Source organism: Rhyacophila brunnea, unplaced genomic scaffold (assembly GCF_057557595.1).
Source record: "Rhyacophila brunnea isolate RB1 unplaced genomic scaffold, BYU_Rbru_1.0 scaffold_11, whole genome shotgun sequence".
In the NCBI taxonomy this organism is placed as follows: Eukaryota; Metazoa; Arthropoda; class Insecta; order Trichoptera; family Rhyacophilidae; genus Rhyacophila; species Rhyacophila brunnea.
Window position 1 is genome coordinate 45,012,567 of NW_028232763.1, and position 21,328 is coordinate 45,033,894.

General features: G+C 32.0%; 1 protein-coding gene across 2 annotated transcripts in view; it reads left to right on the forward strand.

Annotated features, from left to right (window-relative positions):
* The window catches only part of LOC147078750 (ethanolaminephosphotransferase 1), a 48,602-nt gene that overhangs the window by 20,673 nt on the left and 6,601 nt on the right, over nt 1–21,328 (forward strand). The window contains exons 1-5 of one of the 2 annotated variants that reach the window (XM_085960427.1): nt 1,363–1,540; nt 2,135–2,230; nt 18,105–18,173; nt 19,213–19,405; nt 19,879–20,135. In XM_085960427.1, the coding sequence (XP_085816553.1) occupies nt 2,177–2,230; nt 18,105–18,173; nt 19,213–19,405; nt 19,879–20,135 (573 nt within the window). In that variant the 5' untranslated portion in view covers nt 1,363–1,540; nt 2,135–2,176. Of the gene's footprint in view, nt 1–1,362; nt 1,541–2,134; nt 2,231–18,104; nt 18,174–19,212; nt 19,406–19,878; nt 20,136–21,328 lie in introns of those variants that run through there. The other variant, XM_085960426.1, reaches the window with a different exon arrangement.

Here is a 21,328-nt window from a genome sequence, read left to right on the forward strand (position 1 = left end):
TATGTTTGAAACACCAATTCAACCAACGTAGCGACAAAATATTTTCTGAAATCTCCTTCAAGTACCTATTCTAATATAAAAATGTATATTGATTCCTCTAAACTCCTTGGTGACAGGCAACTGTCATAATATTCGACCGTCCATGAGGTTGAGACTAATAAATATCCAGGCATATATATTTATGTACCTGCATCAAGTGCTCGAATTAAATCTTCCAAGTAATCAGTTTTTGAACGTGGAAAAATTAAAAGTTTTCAATACAACGAAAATGTCATGGAAATTGTTTTTCCTCTGCCTTACTAATACAGTAGGTAGTTACTGATATTCTTTAAACTTAAGTAGGTACATAAGTTCTTAAACATATAAATAGACATAAATTCTATGAAATATTTTTTTTGACAACTTCGGTTCTTATCTCTAGCATTGAGACAATTGTAATATACTGTGACAACTTAATATTAAATATAACATAATATTCTAAATATATAGTTCGTTAGTCTGGCACCCCTCCCCTGAGCTGTCTGCGTACGTCACTGCCAGCCGCTGGCATCGACCTATGTACTGAGTCGTATGACGGCGCACCACAGCTGTCGATCTACGACCACAGTGCGACGCGCATCGCGACGCATCATACCTAAAGACGTCGCGGTAACCATACGACGTTGGATCGGTCTATACCCATGTGAACTCGCCTTATTAAAGAAACATCGGTTCTTATTTTGAATTTATCGGTCTATCGTTGCATAAAAACTATTGTCTAATTTTAACTTATATTTTCCTAATCGTCTGTTCGAAATTTAAACTATTATGTTATTGGTGATTTAAATGTCACAAACATTTGAACTCGGTAAAAAGGAATGTTCGAAATTTAAATATATCGTTCTATCTTTGATTTAAAACTGTATACCAAAAGTGAATTACTCAAAAAAAGTGTTGGCTCGAAGTTCGAAGTCTAACTCGTCGGTATACTTTAAATTGGAATATTAAAAAAAAATTAAATTATAAATGTAAAATAACTTGTTATCGTTAACTACTGTGTTGTATTAAGAGTCGATAAGGCAGTATAAACTTTAAGTAATACCATATTGTGTATAGGTACTCTAAATGCATTTGTGACATTATCAACATCAAAATAAAAATTTTCACTTCAGTAGGTGCATGTACCTATTAACAGAAAAAACGATATAGGTAAACAGTGATTTAAATTATCATATTATTATAATTTTGGATAATACTCGTAAATTAATAATACCTGTAGGATGAGTTATGAGCTGAAAATTTATAAATAAATAAATGTTAATGTTTTTACTACATATATAAATACTTATAATATTTATAACTTAAAATACATATATATTACAGATAATCATGAAAAATATCACCACAGTGATAAAAACAAAATACTTTTTTTTCAAATTACAAGTACCATGAATTGCCGCCATGAGCGCTGAATATCATACACATTACTATTCTCTAATAATAATATTATAATGTGTGGTTTTTCATTAAGCGGATGAGGCGCTCACTTCGTAGACAGTAGGTACCAAAATCTTATAAAAAATATGCTGATTTTCACAATATGCGAGTAAAAAATTAATCAAAGATATTAAAAAATCTTGTCAAAATAACTATTGGATAGGTATATATATTTTAACACCCCATAACGGTTCATCGCTCAAAAGGTTTATTTCATATATGGTTTCCAAACTTATCAGCGTCTTTGATTTCCATTGAAAAATTTTATTAAAGAAATAATGATTAATACAAAACTGTATCATAGTTTTATTACAACAGCTTTCATAAAGTGGATTAAAAACAAGGTTAAAATATTCTCAATAGTTACGTTTAACCCAACCGAAAACCTTCAATTTCCTAACACGGCTACATTAAATTAATTCTCATTAAGTTTCCATTTTCTCAGTCTGCCATTATTTTCCGGAGTGCTGAGCTCAGATTTTTATCCAGGGGAATTTCGGCTTAGCTTAACAATGTAATCTTCTATTGAATAATGCAGAATTTGACACTTAAGCATAAATAGATGTACTAGCTTACTAGTTTTCTTCTCGACCTAAGTAATTGTATCCATCCAATGAATATCTGTACACATTCAAATCTTTGTTTTCTTTTGTTTCAGTTTTGCGCTGCTAACGTGTTTATTGTTTACAATACAGTCGCCATGGAAACCGCTTACTTATCAAAAAGTAAGCTAGCCGGATTTGAACAATACAAGGTAAAAAGGCTAATCCTTATTTAATTGATTGAAATAACGACATAAAGATAAAGAAGTACTTTGGAAATATTAATAAGACGCCAGAGGTACATTTATATTAGTCATGTAATTAGTACTAATTATTAAGTAAATTTACTGAAAAGTAAAAAATAGTTTGAATCATTTTTCCCAAAACTAAGTTGGTACTTATTTATGCTTGAAACAGGATTCAAACACATATCTGCTTTAAATGGAAAGTTACAAACATAATATTCCTATCATTGGATTAGGTACATTCCACGGACTCCCGTGTATAAAATACTGTTATTATTTCCATAGCAACATACTATTGATTTATTAGAAAGAACTACCAGGTGCCAGTGCCACCTGTCAACATTATTGGATGCGGCGATATGCTAGTACTGCACTGTAAGCATCTGTCAAACTATTATGAGAGTATCTTATACTTGGTTCTCTTTCACGACGGATTGAAATATACGATTCCTTTATTTGCGTGACTAAATTTAGATTTTTGGTTTACGTGCATGTTTTCTTTCACTTACCCCTTTTAATACGTATCCCCCCTGTCTCGTTCTCTCCTACACATTTACAAATACGTTCTATCGTGCGTTACAGATAGACAGATAGATAAATCAACACAAATGTAATATTTAACTTTGAAATCGATATAATATTTAACTTCATCGCCTCTGCATCTGAATTCCTTCAATCCTAATCTCTTCTATTATGCCTAATATATACTTATATATGGCTATTTTATTTACTCGTAATTGAACGGAAATACATATAAAGGAAAATAATATATTATATACTGACGGATAACTTTAAAATTGTTTTACCGCAACGGGAGGAGAAGTTGTATGTACTTACCTAAATATTAAGCGCAAAAAGGGCAAAAAGTCTTTGGAATTTAGGGTCTCACCACACAACCCAAAGTTGAAAGAACTTCCTTTTATTTATTTGATTCTTTTTATGTTAACAAACCTTTCAGGATTAATCATGAATGAATTTTCTTTTTTACAAAACCAAAATTCAAAATATATTTTTACTTACTTAAATGTTACCATACATCGTTTAGAAACATGATCTTCCTACCTATATAATAAATACAACAATATACTTGGTTATCAAATGTTTTAATCATTTCTTTTAATATAGGTATGGTTCTTCTTCAAAGAAGTAATTTTTCACCCCCATAAATAAGCAGTAGATTTGAATCCTTATTACTAGGTACGTAACTATTAATTTGAACTATATCTGGACCAGGGTAAGGGAACTTTTTTCGATATAACCTAAAAAATATTTCAATTCACTATATTAACCACCAGGGAACTCAGAAATATTTTCTGTGTTAAACACCCTTCTCCCTCCTTGCAGTTTAAACTAAAAAAGAATCCCTTAAAATGTAGAATAAATTTCTCTCAAAGTGAAGAATTACTGGGAATAGTAGCAAGCTACAGAAAAGATGCTGTAAAATTAATATGAAACTCTTCATTGAAGATGTCTCCGTTTCAGCTTTTCTTAATATGCAATATTTTCATTTTTCATAACACAACACTGATATCAGGGGTTTTTAATGTATATAGTATCTTAGATGTTGTTTTGGGATCCTTAAAATTTCTTGGTACCAGTGGCGAAGGGTGGAGGTAGGCTATAGAAATCCGACAAAAATAATACACATTTTGTCAGTCACACTTATTTATTTTCATTAAACTAAAAATACATTTTGCAGATGGTTTTTAAAATTCGATTAAACCCTGCCTAAACCAAACCATAATACATAAAAAAATCTTATATTTATAAATATCTAAAATTATGCATGATTTACTGGCATTATTTTATATATTTTATAGATATAAAAATATTTATTTCGGCTTGGTATGCAGGGTTTATTGAATTTTAAAAATTAACCAATACCATATATTACAATAGTTTGTATTCGTTCAATGAAAACACATAAGTATGACTGTCAAAGTTTAGTGTGCACTTTTTATGTCGGATCTCTACAGCCTACCTGTTAAGTAAAAATCGTTGTTGACAAAAATAGCTTATTGCGATAGAACAGCTTGCACATGAATTTTTAAAAGCCTTACAATTATGTTGTTTTTTTATATATTAATTTCCACTTAAACGGTCGTCTATAACCATCATAATAAATACCGTTCCAAATATGGATTTATAGCCTGGACGTAAATGACTCAATTAAAGTAGAATTAACAATTGTATTTTTGTTAATTCTACTAATCAATAATATTATTATTATTAATATCAAAACTAAACAAGACCTCATTTTTACAGAATGAAAAAAACTGGCACGTAGAATTTTCAATAGCGTAATTTTATCTTTTAAACCGATTTACTCAACTTGGTCACCAGTGCACTTGTATTGACACAATCCTCAGCTTGTAATTATTATTCTTGGTTGTGTTTTCTCTCTGCATGGACTCTCAAGCTTTCTTATTCAATCAAAAATACAGAATGATTATCTGTCGGCTATTTCGGTCTCGCCTCTCGAAATAATAACACGTAGTCTGTAAAATAGTCGAGTAGCAAACAACGTCTTGTTTTGAAAACGTTTAAAATCCGTGCCAAGCCGCGAGTTAGCGTGGATAATAGTCATACTGACACAATAAAATAAATCACTATTGGGGCAGTTATAGTTATACGATTGCATTTCATTTGGACGAAAATACTTAACAAAGGAAATTTAGTCGAAACCATTAAAACGTTCGATAATCAACCTGATCTTTATCGAAACAGTAATTTGTACGAATTTAAAAAATTAGTAGCATTTATTTGCGATACGACAATTATGTTAAAACAATATAGATACTTCAAATTAAATTAAGTCAGAGAATTTGATATTAATTCGAAATAAATATTTCATAATAAGACCTAAGTACCTATTTTTTTTTAAATTGGCTCTATAGTCCGATGTGGGTCTTGGCCGCCTCACGAAGAGATTTCGTAACAGATTTTCGTTTTACAAGAAATGTGTGTTAGCCACTTGGTCAACTAAAGATAAATGACGGCAGAGCATGTCAAGTTTCTTTTTATTTTCTAAAACTATTTCTTTAAGCACTAAGGTGCATGGTTGCTACATCAATCCCATGCAGCATCGCTTCGGGACAAGGAAGTGTGACACTAATTTTTTTTCATTCTGACACGTTTATAGTGTCATGGAAGGCTGCCGTGCACAAATTGCAGCTGCATATACACGGCGTGTGGACATTGGCGGCCCTAGGCTTGAACACTTAGGGGGTCATTTTTAAATAAGTAATAATATTATTTGAACTTGGCTTTTCGTTGTATACTTAAAAAACGTATTGCAAATTAGGTTTTTAAACATTATAAAAAAGTGCTAGAAATAAAATTGTTATAGATAGGTACCTACTTACCCTTCAAAAAATGTCCATTTCACATCAAACAATCAAACTTATTTAATAAAAACACCGTAGCTTTTTAGCTTCATTTTTCATGTCACTGTCAGAAAAAGTGTTGTGTACTGATATGGAACGGCGGGATCATTTATATATATAAAACACTTTTTATATTTCCACTGATTTTATTAGAAGGTAAATTTTATGATAAATATAGCAGATGACATTTTAATCGATAACTTGTATACAATGGTTTAACACAATGAATGCAATCAATGCGTATTACTCAAAGGTTGGATTTAAACTAAACTGCACACAAACATTGAAATTGCATATGAAAATTTCAAACAATAGGAGGCGATAACAAATAAGTATAAAAAGGTTTACCAAAACAAAACACGCTCGCTCATTTTATACCTGTTTCATTTTAACACTTTGAAAATTTACATCTCTTTCATTTCTGGCAATGACCTAAGTGACGCCTAATACGGCGACAAAATAATATGAAGAAAAAGAAAAAGGTTTTGTTCTTCTCTTCGTCTGACATAGGAAAAATGAGAGAGAAAGAGAAATATTTATAAATATTTTATCCCGGCAGATTCTGAAATGACCCAAGGTATACACTATACAGCAACCGATCGTGATTCCTTCTGTTTAAATTTTATACACACGGTTAGCGTGCGTCCCGAGTTGACGAGTTAGCCGATAATTATTAGACATTGTACCTGCATCTTAGATTATAACCTACATAGATTGTAAGATATTTATTTTTGGAGGGTCAATGACCAATTGACCTCAGGGAGCAGCCGCCAATGCGTGTGGATATGGGGCAAATCAAACCATTGGTCAACCTGTGAGGTACATTCTCTAGGTCTAAACACATATTCAAAAAACAACAACAGATTTTTCCAGACCCGGGATTCCAACCCGAGACCCAAGACTTTGTAAGGCGATACTTTACCGTCCGGCCATCGCGGGCTACTTAACGTTTAATAATTCTCAATTGTATTGAATCACATGACTTTTAATATAGAAAATAATACTGATAAAAATATCTACCAAAAACATTTAGAATGACTAAAACGTATAACGATAAGTAACTAAGCACCCATCGTAATGTTTATCAATTAATATTTGTATCGTATTAATGTCGCGATTTTCTAATTTAAAGTGGAAAATTATTGTGTATATATTTTTTATTCGTACAAATCACCTCTTCGGCAAAGTGCTCATTGATGAAAAGTCCGTCTAACTGTACCTAATGTTTTCGGCCGTATACGAATCGACCTATTTTCTTTCGTGAAGTGTTTTGCGTACAAATTACCAGACAAAATAATAATTGTCGTTTGTACTTCTTTTTTATCTTCGTTTTTTTATATAATTATTTTTATATAATTATTTATATATAATTAATAACATTCGAATACGATTCTAGAATAAATTAAGTAAATCACAATATTTTTGCACATTGGAGTCGTTTATTTTGGTTATTGAATCGGTTTTTACGTAGCAAAATATACTTACCTAAATTTGCGATATACTTATTGTATTTTTAATTGTTTGAAATTATTTTTTAATTATAAAGTTAACTTGCGCGGATGCCACTGAAATTATTTTCGCGGGAAAACTGCGCTGACGTCAGCGGCCTGTGAATGTATAATTATTTCGTATAGTGATATAACCAATGTATCGATAGTAATAGTTTTCACATCAGGGCTGGTAATAGGTGTGAAAACAGACAACCGGAAAGTTTAATTTAGGAACTGACTGACGGTTAAATTAATTTTAAAATAAATAAAAGATTTTTTTAATACCGATGGAAAGCGAGATATTAGACACTTTCGCAAAAATAATCATATTATAATATGTTGTCATTCTATCTGGAAACCTCATGAATCCAAAACATTAGTTTTAAATATACATTCGAAATTTGGACAGAATGATAATGATTCCTGATACTTTATTTAGAAAGTAATTTTAGGTTGGTTTGGAATGATTCGACTTATTTTTGATATACCAGTCATTCAAAATAATGTAGATATTTGATAATACTAGCGTATTCAATGAAAATCAAAATATATGAGATCTAATATGAGTTTTTCAGCGCTCGAAATGGAAAATTTCACGAACCGGATCGCTACCGTGTATTTTTGGCTTGTGACATGTAACACATAATTTATTTTTTCACACGAAAAAAACGCACTCGATTGGATTCGAACCACGACTGGTTCGGTTATCAGCCGAACGCACTACCTTTACGCCACAGTATGATACTGCAATCGTGACGATTATACAGTATAATATTATAGTTTAGAATTGTTCCGTTGCCTAGGCAGCGAATTTATTATTGTCAGCCATTTGCTTACGTAAACAAACGATTAATCGTCAGTTAGTAATATAAGTTAAAGTGTATAGAAATAAACCAACGGCGGTCTTTTTTCTTAAGTGTGTAATTTAACAAGATAATTAATAGCTAGTCAAAGAATCTAGTTTATCACTAGTTTTGTTTTTGTTTTGTTACGCCAAAGAAGTATAACTTCTATCGCGCGTACATACACACACCGATTTTTTTTTATTATACGGTATATAGATATACCGTATAATAAAAAAAAGACGGTGAAATTATTATTTCCACGAGACAAAGCGATAATCTTGTGGACTTTACTTTAAATATAAATTTTATCTTTTAGAGAACATTTTGAGCCCTGTTTTTTTTTTTATAATAGACCGACTGTATTTTGACAGAATATGTTAGACATGTCTTTGATATACATTTTTTTCAATATTGCTGCCGAAAAAAATGAAAAATATAACCTCGTCATTAAATTTAGTTTTGTTTATTAGCTCAATGTTGACATACCTACACATAATATAAATCTAATGACGACATGTTCGTATCATATTATGAACGATTTTTCGTCATAACTGGAAAGTAATGAAATTCGGTAGTTACAACGACTCGGATCAAGCTTGTGACTACCTACTGATATATGTAATTTATTTTTATGATAATTTACATTTTAAACATCTTTATTACCGAGGTATTTACTCTTTTCCTAGTTAACTGATTAGCCGAGTTGTATATATCAATATATTCGCCTATCCGCTTATTTAAAATTTCGAGTAGGTTTAACAAACCTAATTACCACAAACATTAAACAATGAGTAATATTTATATAGTGAAAGTACATAATTTTGACCTCAGAAAAGAGTTGATCTGAGTAGGATTTGAAATCACTTCTTTCGCTGTCCGAGTCATGGTGGTGTTTATCTGTTAACTACCGACTCGTATAAAACTCGTTCGAATAATCTTAACAACTACGTTATCTGAGAGATTGAAATTCGGTTATTGTAAAGGTTACCAACTTTCTAATTGATGAAGGTAATTATAACATTACTGACAAGATTATAGATGGCGTGTTAACAAAATTTATTTTTGACGTCCTTGCATTTACTATTCGAAAATAAATAAATGTATATTATATACCTACCTAACATGAAAAAATCGTATATTTATCATCTCATGTGTTCACCCCTTGATCCAGTAAATCAATCTCGCAATCATTTGTTTCAAAAATAAAATGGCATGCGATTTGTTTATTTTCCATTTTAAATACTGATTGACCCAAAATCGTTCACTCGCCCACGCCAAGTACCTACACAGGAAAGCGTTTTATTTACGCACGTGGGCCAGGGCCGCAGTTATGATAGAGGGGGCCCTGGGCTACTACCTTCTGCCCCTCACCAAAAAACCAAATTTAGAACTGCGTCATTTAAAAATTGTTTGTAGTACTTAATAAAAATATATTATTATGTGTTATTATTTTTAAATATTGTATATTTTCCTAATCGTAAATTTTATTAACAAAAACAACAACTGGAGACATATCGATATCCTTGATTCGCCCACAAATTTTATGCGGGCAAAATTATATATATTTGTACGTTATTAAGTATTAAGTATTTCTCCAGTGCCGTATTTTTTTTTGTAATTGATTTCAATATTGTGTTTTAATGAAAGTATCTACCTACTATAATAATAATCGGGCTTGGCGCGGTGTTCTTCTGGTTCTTCTGTCTGAAGGCTTTTCGTGGATCTTTTCAATTTATTTTTAGAGCTCCATGGACCCTATCATTAAGGTGTGGCCCTTGGCTTGTGGTAAATTCGGTCCTGGTGAAAGCATTACTTACCAAGTCTGTTTATTTCCACAATTTTCGACTGTATGTATATTTCCTCCACTCCACAAATATGTGTAGTTCAGGTCTCTTATTCATTATGGATCCCAACATTGTTATCCATCGCTTTTTTGCTAACCAGCATTCTATTCTGGCATATAGAAAGACAACATAATATTATTATGTTTTTAAATATGAATTGCAAATTTTAAAATAGCCAATTACTTACAATTAAGAAAAAATAACAATTATATGGTAAGACGAAAACCTTCACCCTAATAAAAAAAATGTTACTACCTACTCCAGTTGTAAAATAAAATATTGAATGAATTGAAAAAAAAGCAATTTTTGGCTATCAATGGAGATGCTTGTTATTAACGTTGAAAAAAATAGTTCCCGTATCACATTCTTCAAATCTGACCATCCTAATAAAGCTATTATCAATTTTATAGAAAAATTACCCCCTGGACAAAATCACCCGCCAATAACCCCCCGTGTAAAAAAACATTAACTCTCCGTATGTAAATGAATTTATTTAACAAAATAAATAATGAACACACATAAATATTTGAAAACACTTCTGAGAAATATGCAACCAATAGAAAAAATCTTTTTGAAAAAAATACACCCAGCAGGATTCGAACATGCGTCTCTCGGGAATCGCACCTATGTGCACTGACCACTATGCTACAGGTATCTTATCTAATTGCAACGGATTTTAACTAATGGTTCTTAAATAGTTAATTAAACTATAAGCAAGTGCGAGTAGGTACGTTATGTTATATAACAGACAACTTAAAGCGCTCCCGACATTGGTTAGTATATAAGGCAATTTTTGCATTACTTTGATTTAAAATATTAATATTATCGACCAAAGGTACCTACTTGATGGAATTTAAAATATAAAAGCCGATTATCAATTAGTAACGTAATTTAGAAAGCGCCTCAGTGCATCTATTCTATACACATTAGCCGCTATCGGCAGGTATCGAGGGTAGTTTATCATATTTATGTATTTAGGTATTATAATTGTTACAATAAGTTAGTTGTAATTGTTACAATTAGTGCTATGTTAACTTTTAGAGCGAGATTTACAATTTAGACGGCTAACTTATTGTAACAATAATTATACCTCAATACATAAATATGATAAACTACCCTCGATAGCCGCCGATAGCAGGCTTGTGTGTAGAATAGATGCACAAAGAGTATTGTATGATTAGTTATATCTCTTCACTGCCAAACAATATCGTGTTTGTTCAGTTAATTAAGAAAGTACTTAATATAGGTATATATATGATACGTTATTAAACTCCTATATATTATTATCCTACAGCTTTCCCGGTGTTTGGCGAGCGATTGTGTGCCTTATTCGTCATGTCCGATGGGTTAAAAAAAAATCTGTTCCCGGATCGTTTAAAATGGGTTTTCCATAGTTGACAGCCGTTTGACGAAATTCCACTCGAAGTCGGTGATTTTTATTCATTTCCCGATACATTTTCCAGCGACACGCCACTTTATTGACAACTGATTATGTCGGAAATTTATTTTTTCACAATGTTTGCAACACTCAAACAAACTAACCAAAGATGGCCGCTTTAAATTTAAAATGCGTTTTAACCAAGGCCTGAACAAAAACGATGCATGAGTGCGAGTGAGAAAGTATTCGGCACCCTTACAATCTCTGCGACACGCGCTAGAGTAAGATAAAAGGTCTACTAGCTACAAGCCAGTTTCAAATAGTATCGCCATCAAATCGGGGCGAAACGCTTCACATAGCGTCGATAACTTGCGAGCTCGTGTTGCTAAAATTGATATTTTTTGTGTTAAACATAAAGTCAGTGGTAAATATTTTTGGTTAATTAAGTAAAAAAGATGGTTCTGTGTGTTGTCTTAAAATATGGTAGCCGTACTGATAAGCAAGAAGATGGTATTACGTTTCATAAGTAAGTTGATACATGTTCGTGATAATTTATTTGTATTTTATTATATATTTTAATATCAGTGACCTAGTGTTTCTTTAAAATAACTTAAATTATGGATATCTTTATCTAATGGTTGCATTTTGACCGCTTAAAAATACTATATAACGAAAAAAAAATAGAAAATTATATTTTGAATCTGAGCGTCTAGTGCGAGCACTTTGGGCGAGCACTAGCGAAATGGTCTATGGTCTCGAACATTTGTAGATGAATGCGTTCGCTCGCTCACAAACCAAACGCAAGGCACGCGGCTTCATTTAGCAATGCAACGGGTGGCGTCTAGATGTATCTATAGTCTAAGGTTTTAACCGATATATACAATCAATTTTCACAAACTAATCATAATAAGATAAACCGATAAACATATTATTAGAACTGATTTATTTAAATTTTTATGAATTAAGTTCTTTGTTCTTTTGACACTACGTATTTATCACGCCATGTATACTTAACTACATTATTCCAATTTACTCACCACATATTTACTTATCGGATGCATTCAAGTGGCTATAATTCGAAGTGAGCACAATTTTATAAAACTCAACACAGTCACAAAAAAATCACTTTTAAAAACTATCATCCGTTATCGCATCATTACGAATTTGTAGCTGAGATTATTTACGTCTTATAATGATTTTAAAGATACACATCACTATATAATAACTCACATTTATAGCAAGTACCTATAGATAACTATAATTATTCAAATAAACAATAACATTTATACGAATTCACATTAAAAATGTTTATTTCGTTTCACTGCGGGCGTGCACGTATCGTCATTTCAACGCAAAGAATAATATTTCAAAATTTGATGTCACTTTTGTTTTTTTTTTTGTAAGGCTGTTGAATAAAATTTTTTTGAACCAATGAAACTTATATACATTTAATTAGCTCATTATAACCCAAAAATATTTAAAAGGTATCAACATCAACCATAGAATATTATTTCAAAATTTGATAACGTAACATTTTTTTATGGCTGTTAAATGTTAATTTTTTAAACCAATGAAACTTATATACATTCAATTAGCTCATATAACCCAAAAATATTTAAAAGGTATTCAACAATAATTGGTGTTAAACATATTATTTAAATCATTATCAACCAGGATCAATCCACTGCTGGATAAAGGCCTCCTTATCCTGATTCTACTCCTTTCTGTCATTTGGATTGCTGTATTTATCAAAATCGCTGCTATTATATTTATCTACATATTCATATCGTTATCATCATCATCATCGACCTGAACCAATCCACTGCTGGATAAAGGCCTCCCTACCCTGATTCCACTCCTTTCTGTCATTTGAATTGCTGTATTTATCAAAATCGGTGATTTTATATTTATCTACATATTCATATCGTTATCATCATCATCATCAACCAGGATCAATCCACTGCTGGATGAAGGGTTCCGCAACCTGATTCTACTACTAGCGGTTAAATGAATTTGTGATATTATACCTATTTCTATTATCCTTATCAACATCGACCTGAACCAATCCACTGCTGGATAAAGGCCTCCCTACCCTGATTCAACTCCTTTCTGTCATTTGAATTGCTGTATTTATCAAAATCGGTGATATTATATTTATCTACATATTCATATCGTTATCATCATCATCACCAACTAGGATCAATCCACTGCTGGATGAAGGATTCCGCAACCTGATTCTACTACTAGCGATTTAACGAATTTGTGATATTATACCTATTTCTATCATCCTTATCAACATCGACCTGAACCAATCCACTGCTGGATAAAGGCCTCCCTTGCCTGATTCTATTCCTTTCTGTCATTTGAATTGCTATATTTTTTATCAGTGACATTATTATCTACCTATCTATATATAATGCCATTATTATCACGAGCCTCAATAAATCCACTGCTGGATGAAGGCCACTCTACGTTGATTGTATTCTTGACAGTATTGAATTTCTATATTTATTAAAAATGCTAATGTTATTTATCTACATATTCATATCGTCATCATAATCATCATCATCATCAACCAGGATCAATCCACTGCTGGATCAAGGGTTCCGCAACCTGATTCTACTACTAGCGGTTAAACGATTGCTATATTTATCAAAATTGTTGATATTATAATATTTACTCATTCATAATATCGTCATTATCATCATCAACCAAGATCAATCCACAGCTGGATGAAGGTTATCGCAACCTAATTCTAGCTATATTTTTTTAATTTGTGATTTTATATACCTACCCATTTATATCGTCATCAACCTGTATGAATCCACTGCTCGATGAAGGCCTCTTTAAGCTGATTCCACATCTTTAGGTCTTATAAATTCCTATTCTTATCAGAATTGTTCTATTCCTCTCAGATATAATATGTATTGCTTCATTATTTATCAACATTTGTCTCGATATGAATGTCCCGGGAATGGGACGACTGGCTTCCGGACAATTGGACGCCGCACTGTCGTAGACACGTATAGACGAGGTATTTTAATCAGTTTTTTATCTACTACTTAGTAGTTTGAATTCATTTTACTCTTAACATAATTATTCTTTATCGCGGATTGAGAATTACCATGCCTAAGGCTTTATATTAAATAAAAAACTCTTTTTTCGTTGGAACTTAAACATATGTACGATTAAATCATTGTTTACGTCTGCATATTTACATTCTTACCAACTATTAAATCATAACATAATCATTAAAGTATAAATAATAATATTGAATATTTTTTTTAAAAGTACCTATAAGTACCTAACGTCTATTTATTTTTGAATTCCGTGGCGTCCAGTTGTCCGGTGCCAAATCGTCCTAGACCCGAATGTCCCGCACCGGGAAACTATATTGTTTAAGGTTAATTTTTAATTCAAATTTTGATTTTTTAAATATTATTCTATGGCTGCAAGCATTTATTTTTTATAGACAATGAAACAAAATAATGTTTAAATTTATTTTTTACACTGCTAACCTTCTTCTATTATAACTCAATGGGACCCGAAGGAGATTAATATCACGTTATATTGGATCGCTATTTATGATAATCACATAATATATTGCTTTATATTCGAATGATTGAGATGTATACTTATTTAGCATATTTAACTGCACATACCTACACATATATTGTATTAAAATTAAAATGTCAGTGGTAGCAATCGGCGATTGCCAGCCGTTCTGCTAGGCATAGCAGCATAAGGCGGTGTTAGACGACATTGTGAAGGCCAGACTCCTGAATAGACTACGCATATGAGTCCAAATTTATTGGCAGTAACGATTTGCAAATCAGCGAAATGTCAAACTGTCTGGCGTGAATAAAAAACCCATCCCGAAAGGAAAACTATGGCGCCATCTATGCATACTTCACAATTATATTCGTCTGCAAGACCTAGCGGGACAGACTGGCGACAGCCAGCTGGCTCAGCTAGTCTCCTATATATTATTATCCTACAGCTTTTCCAGGTTTTGGCGAGCGATTGTATGCCTTATTTGTCATGTCCGATGGGTTCAAAAAAATAATCCGTTCTCGAATCGTTTAAAATCATAATTTCACAGTTGACACCCGCAGGATTCGTTTCCAGTCGATTTCGGTGATTTTTGTTTACTTCCCAATACATTTTCGAGCGACATGTGACTTTATTGACCGGGCACTCGATTGGGAAAAAAATCACTAACTTGCAACACTGGTTTAATATCTTCCCCAATTTTAAATTAAAATGCGTTTTTGACAAAGCATCGACAGATACACATATTTTATTTTATTTATTAATGTTCCCGAGAGATTTCATTCGCAAATTTATTCATAAAGTCGTCTCAAAAATTACACCCCTATAACCTAAAAATATCCGTATCGACCAATTATTGTAATTGTAATCATTATATACGTTAATTACTTAATAATCATTATATTTTTAATGTCTCTATAAACGAGTATGACAAACAATCGTCATTTTTAACACTGTTCTTTAAATCAAAAGGAAATGATATTTCATATTATTAGGTAGGATATAGGTAGATGTCATAATAATAATAATCTATATACACTTTTATCATTTTTGACTTCTCACGATTCCACTGACACTTTGTTAACACCATCAACCATAGACTAATATTTCGTTGCCTTTTTTTGCATGGTTATTTTATTATTTTTTTTGAACCAATGAAACTTATATAAATTTATTTAGCCCATATAACCCAAAAATATTTAAAAGGTATTCAACAATAATTGGTGTTATAATATACATATATAAATCAATATTATCATCAGCTATTCTTCCCGCACTGGATAACGATTTAAATATCGTCTAAATATATAAACAGATTTTAAAATAATGCATTTTTGACTATTCTTAATGGATCGGATCGATTTTTTCCATTTTTTATGGCTATTATATGTATATTTTTATGACGACCCATAGACAAATATTTTAAAATTTGATAAAGCTCCATTCTGTTCTTTTTTTTGTATAGCTATTAATTATATTATTTTTTTGAACCAATGAAACTTATATACATTTAATTAGCTCATATAACCCAAAAATATTAAAAAGGTATTAAACAATAATTGTAATAAAGTGTTATAATATACATATTATTTAAATCATCATCAAACAGGATCAATCCACTGCTGGATGAAGGGTTCCGCAACCTGATTGTACTAGCGGCTAAACAAATTTGTGATATTATGCCTATTTCTATCATCGTTACCAACATCGACCTGAACCAATCCACTGCTGGATAAAGGCCTCCCATAGCCTGATTCTACTCCTTTCTGTCATTTAAATTTCTGTATTTATCAAAATCGGTGATATTATATTTACCTACATATTCATATCGTCATCATCATCATCATCATCATCAACCAGGATCAATCGACTGCTGGATGAAGGGTTCCGCAACCTGATTCTACTACTAGCGGTTAAACGAATTTGTGATATTATACCTTTTTCTATCATCCTTATCAACATCGACCTGAACCAATCCACTGCTGGATAAAGGCCTCCCTAGCCTGATTCTATTCCTTTCTGTTATTTGAATTGCTATATTTATCAGTGATATTATTATCTACCTATCTATATATTATATAATGCCATTATTATCACGAGCCTCAATAAATCCACTGCTGGATGAAGGCCTCTCTACGTTGATTGTATTCTTGACAGTATTGAATTTCTATATTTATTAAAAATGCTAATGTTATTTATCTACATATTCATATCGTCATCATAATAATCATCATCATCAACCAGGATCAATCCACTGCTGGATTAAGGGTTCCGCAACCTGATTCTACTACTAGCGGTGAAACGATTGCTATATGTATCAATATTGTTGATATTATATTTACTCATTCATAATATCGTCATTATCATCATCAACCAAGATCAATCCACTGCTGGATGAAGGTTATCCCAACCTAATTCTACTCTACTTGGTCATATAAATTGCTATATTTTTTTAATTTGTGATTTTATATACCTACCCATTTATATCGTCATTACTTATCGTCATCAACCTGTATCAATCCACTGCTGGATGAAGGCCTCTTTAAGCTGATTCCACATCTTTAGGTCTTATAAATTCCTATTCTTATCAGAATTGTTCTATTCCTCTCAGATAATACAAAATAATATTTAAATTTATTTTTTACACTGCTAACCTTCTTCTATTATCTCAATGGAACCCGAAGGAGATTAATACCACGTTATATTGGATCGCTATTTATGATAATCACATAATATATTGCTTTATATTCGAATGATTGAGATGTATAATTATTTATCATATTTAACTGCACATATATTGTATTAAAATTTAAATGTCAGTGGTAGCAATCGGCGATTGCCAGCTGTTCTGCTAGGCATAGCAGCCTAAGGCGGTGTTAGATGATACTGTGAAGGCCAGACTCCTGAATAGACTACGCATATGAGTCCAAATTTATATTGGCAGTGACGATTTGCAAATCGTTAAAATGATAAATCAGCGAAATGTCAAACTGTCTGACGTGAATAAAAAACCCATCCCGAAGGGAAAACTATGGCGCCATCTATGCATACTTCACAATTATATTAAAATCCAACACCGCCAAGCCGTCTGCAAGACCTAGCGAGACAGACTGGCGACCGCCAGCTGGCTCAGCTAGTTATATATATAGGGCAGGCCAGTTCACCGCAATGTGATATCGGAGTGTCACGTTTATATTATTCAATCCTGAATTTATCAAAAAAACCACAACCGTATTATAGATATCCTATTATTCAGTGGATACTGATGCAACAACGACATATATGACGATGGCATATATGTCGGTAAAAACATAACGAATAAAGTTATTATTATTTTCTGTTTCAGTATAACTCGGTGGACACATGCGTACTCAGCGTGTATGTTATGCACCCATTTTGGAATCGGTGTGTAAAGGTTGGTCATTACTTCAAATAATTATAAATGACAATTTAAATTACGATGGTCATTTTGTATGTGGAATATTGACACTCGTCTATTTTTACTTTTTACGCCTAGTTACGCGATTCAGTTTTCGATTCATTGTGCATATTCAAATTTTCCCTCGCATATTATTTACCTACCTACGTATGATTGTAAAATGTAATTTTGTTATTATTTTCAAGTCAAAATTTATTCACCTACGAGTATGTTCTTTTCGTATGAATAAACAAATCTTATTTTAAAAAAAGTATTATTTTCTATGGCAAGAAAGATTGCAAAACATGACAATATGTCCGTTTTTCTAAATTGTTCAGGAGAGCAATTTTAAACAACGAAAAATATTCAAACAATGAACAATTAATCACACAGTGATTCAACTTATTTCTCCCAACTTATAAGACCTATTAATACCATATTTTGATATCTTGTAGATCTCATTGATATGGGTCTGAAGGTATACATAACTCAATTTGCCAGAAAAAAATGAACATATATCATGTTTTTCCATCTTACCACAGATTTAAACCCTCACATTGTGGAAGCACATATCCTCCGATTATCGGAAAAATTATATCAAACAAAAATAATGCCAAAGCAGCATTAAATGATAATAATATTATTTCATGGTTGATTTTCGGGGAATGAGACAACTGGGCGCCAAGAGAATTGGCCGTTAATTCATTTTGCTCTTAACATAATGTTTTTTATTGCCGATTGAGAATTATCATGCCTGAGGCTTTATATAAAACTAGAAGAACCCTCTTCTCATTCGAACTTAAACATATGCACAATTAAATCATTATTTAAGTGTGCATATTTAAATTCTCACCAAGAATTAAATAATAATAATAATAAGTATAAATAAAAATATTAAATATATATTTTAAAAGTACCTATAATTCAAGTCTATTTATTTTCTAATTTCATTTGATTGCGTGGCGCCCATTTGTCCGGCGCCAAATCGTCCTAGACCCGATTTTCACAAGTATTTATCTATCTCTTCTTTTTTTAGTTTTGCCCAAAATGGATAGCGCCCAACCTGCTGACGTTTACTGGTTTCCTCCTGACCGTAGTCAACTTCCTGATATTCTCCTGGTACGACTACGGATTCTTTGGAGACAGTGGCATCAACTCTTCAGATGATTATATTCCAACTTGGGCGTGGGTCTTCACATCGCTCAGTCTGTTCTGGGCCTACACATTAGGTGAATAATAATTTTATTAAATTGAATGCGCCGCCTAACAGAGGCACTAAATTAAACAACAACGCATGTCTTTCACTATCAAAAACATACTCAATTTCCTATCTGTCATTTTAGATTTCTTTTGTGCACTCATCACAAACTATTCTCCTAGTGTACAAAGAGCCTACTGCTCGACGGTAAGGGGAAACTATGCTTCAATTAGCGCGAGGATTCACACTTTCTCTTTCTCTCACTCCTGCGGCAGATTGTGAGTAATGCAATACGAATCAATTACAATGGTTAATGCTTCCCCTTCTAAATCTCAATGAAATCATAGTATATGTACACGTTTTTTACATTTCCAAGGCTCAATTTCTATAGGCATATGGTGCAATCCATCAAAATTCATCCTCCGATCTATATCCCTGGCCTAGAGTATAATATGATATGTATAACTTATGAAGACTTAGTATTATTCTTGTCTGGTTTTTCAGACGGTATCGATGGGAAGCAAGCGAGAAAAACTGGCACGAGTGGACCACTTGGCGAGCTGTTCGACCATGGGCTGGACTCCTACTCGGCAGTTCTCATCCCCACATGCATCTACAGTATCTTTGGCAGAAAGGCCATCTCTCCACTGCGAATGCACTTTGTCCTGTGGAATATTTGCGTCAACTTTTATCTGACGCATTGGGAGAAGTACAACACTGGAATCATGTTTCTGCCGTGGGGATATGACTTTACAATGACTGTAAGAAAGTATTTTCTCTTATCATCAAGTACCTATACCAAAATCATCAATATACATAATTTAGAAACCCTCAGAAAAATACCTATTACAAAAATATGGTGCCGGACAGGACTCGCACCTGCATCCATCGGATTCCAGGCAATGTGCTTTACTAATTTTTCCACCTACATCCTACCTAATTATGACGAAATTAACTAAAAGTCATCCAACTGAAACACTTCTTAAAATTCGTTTATATTGGCTACCGGCTTTTATGGTCCTTGTATTTTGATGCCTAGTGGACATCAGGATCTCTCAAAATTTAAGTCTTAACGTACTTGCAATTGCTAATAATTTAATAAACTACTAATTATTCAATAAATAATACGTAAGATTCTTTATTGAACATACATAATTTGGTAAATTGTTAAAGCACATTGGCCGGAATTTGATGGATGCAAGTTCGAGTCCTGTCCGTCATCATATTTTTTGAAAGATTTTCTAAGGTGTTTCCAAATTATATAATATGTTCAATAAAGAATGCTACATTCTTAAATCTTGTGAATTAATCGTTGAATAAAAAAAGTACTTTATTGCCTTTTTTTCTATTTTGTCATCTAATCTTATTCATTAATAATTGCTGAACTTGATAAATTCTTATTACGTTGATGAAACCGTTCTCTTTATAGTCGAATTGTAAAGTAAAAAAAGGTTATTAAGACTAATGATTAAAAATTACCTGCAATTTTTGCATTTAAGATTCGTTTGTAGCAAAATTCACACTGTTGTGTGCATTTGTCAAATAATGCATAAATTTCAATACAATTGTAAAGTCATTCAAGCAGTCAATTTCATAAATTAGGTATTAAATGTATAGACATAAACCCTGATACTTGTTTTTTATTGTTGAAATTTGTTATGAACGGATGGTAATATATTTTATTAATTGCTACATACATTTACTATTTCGCTTCACTTGAACCGGAACCAATATGACTATTTTTTATAGCTGCCTTGTTTCAATGTACAGAATATTATTTTTTTATGGCTAATAATTGAAAAAGTGAATTTAAAAAACATGCTAAAATACAATCTTCATTTTGCAGACACAGTTACAAGCAAAAATGGTAATTTACTATTATATTTATGCGAGATATTACTATCAAAATATTTCACTAAAAAATATACAAATACTTGTCGCTACCTGTATGCCA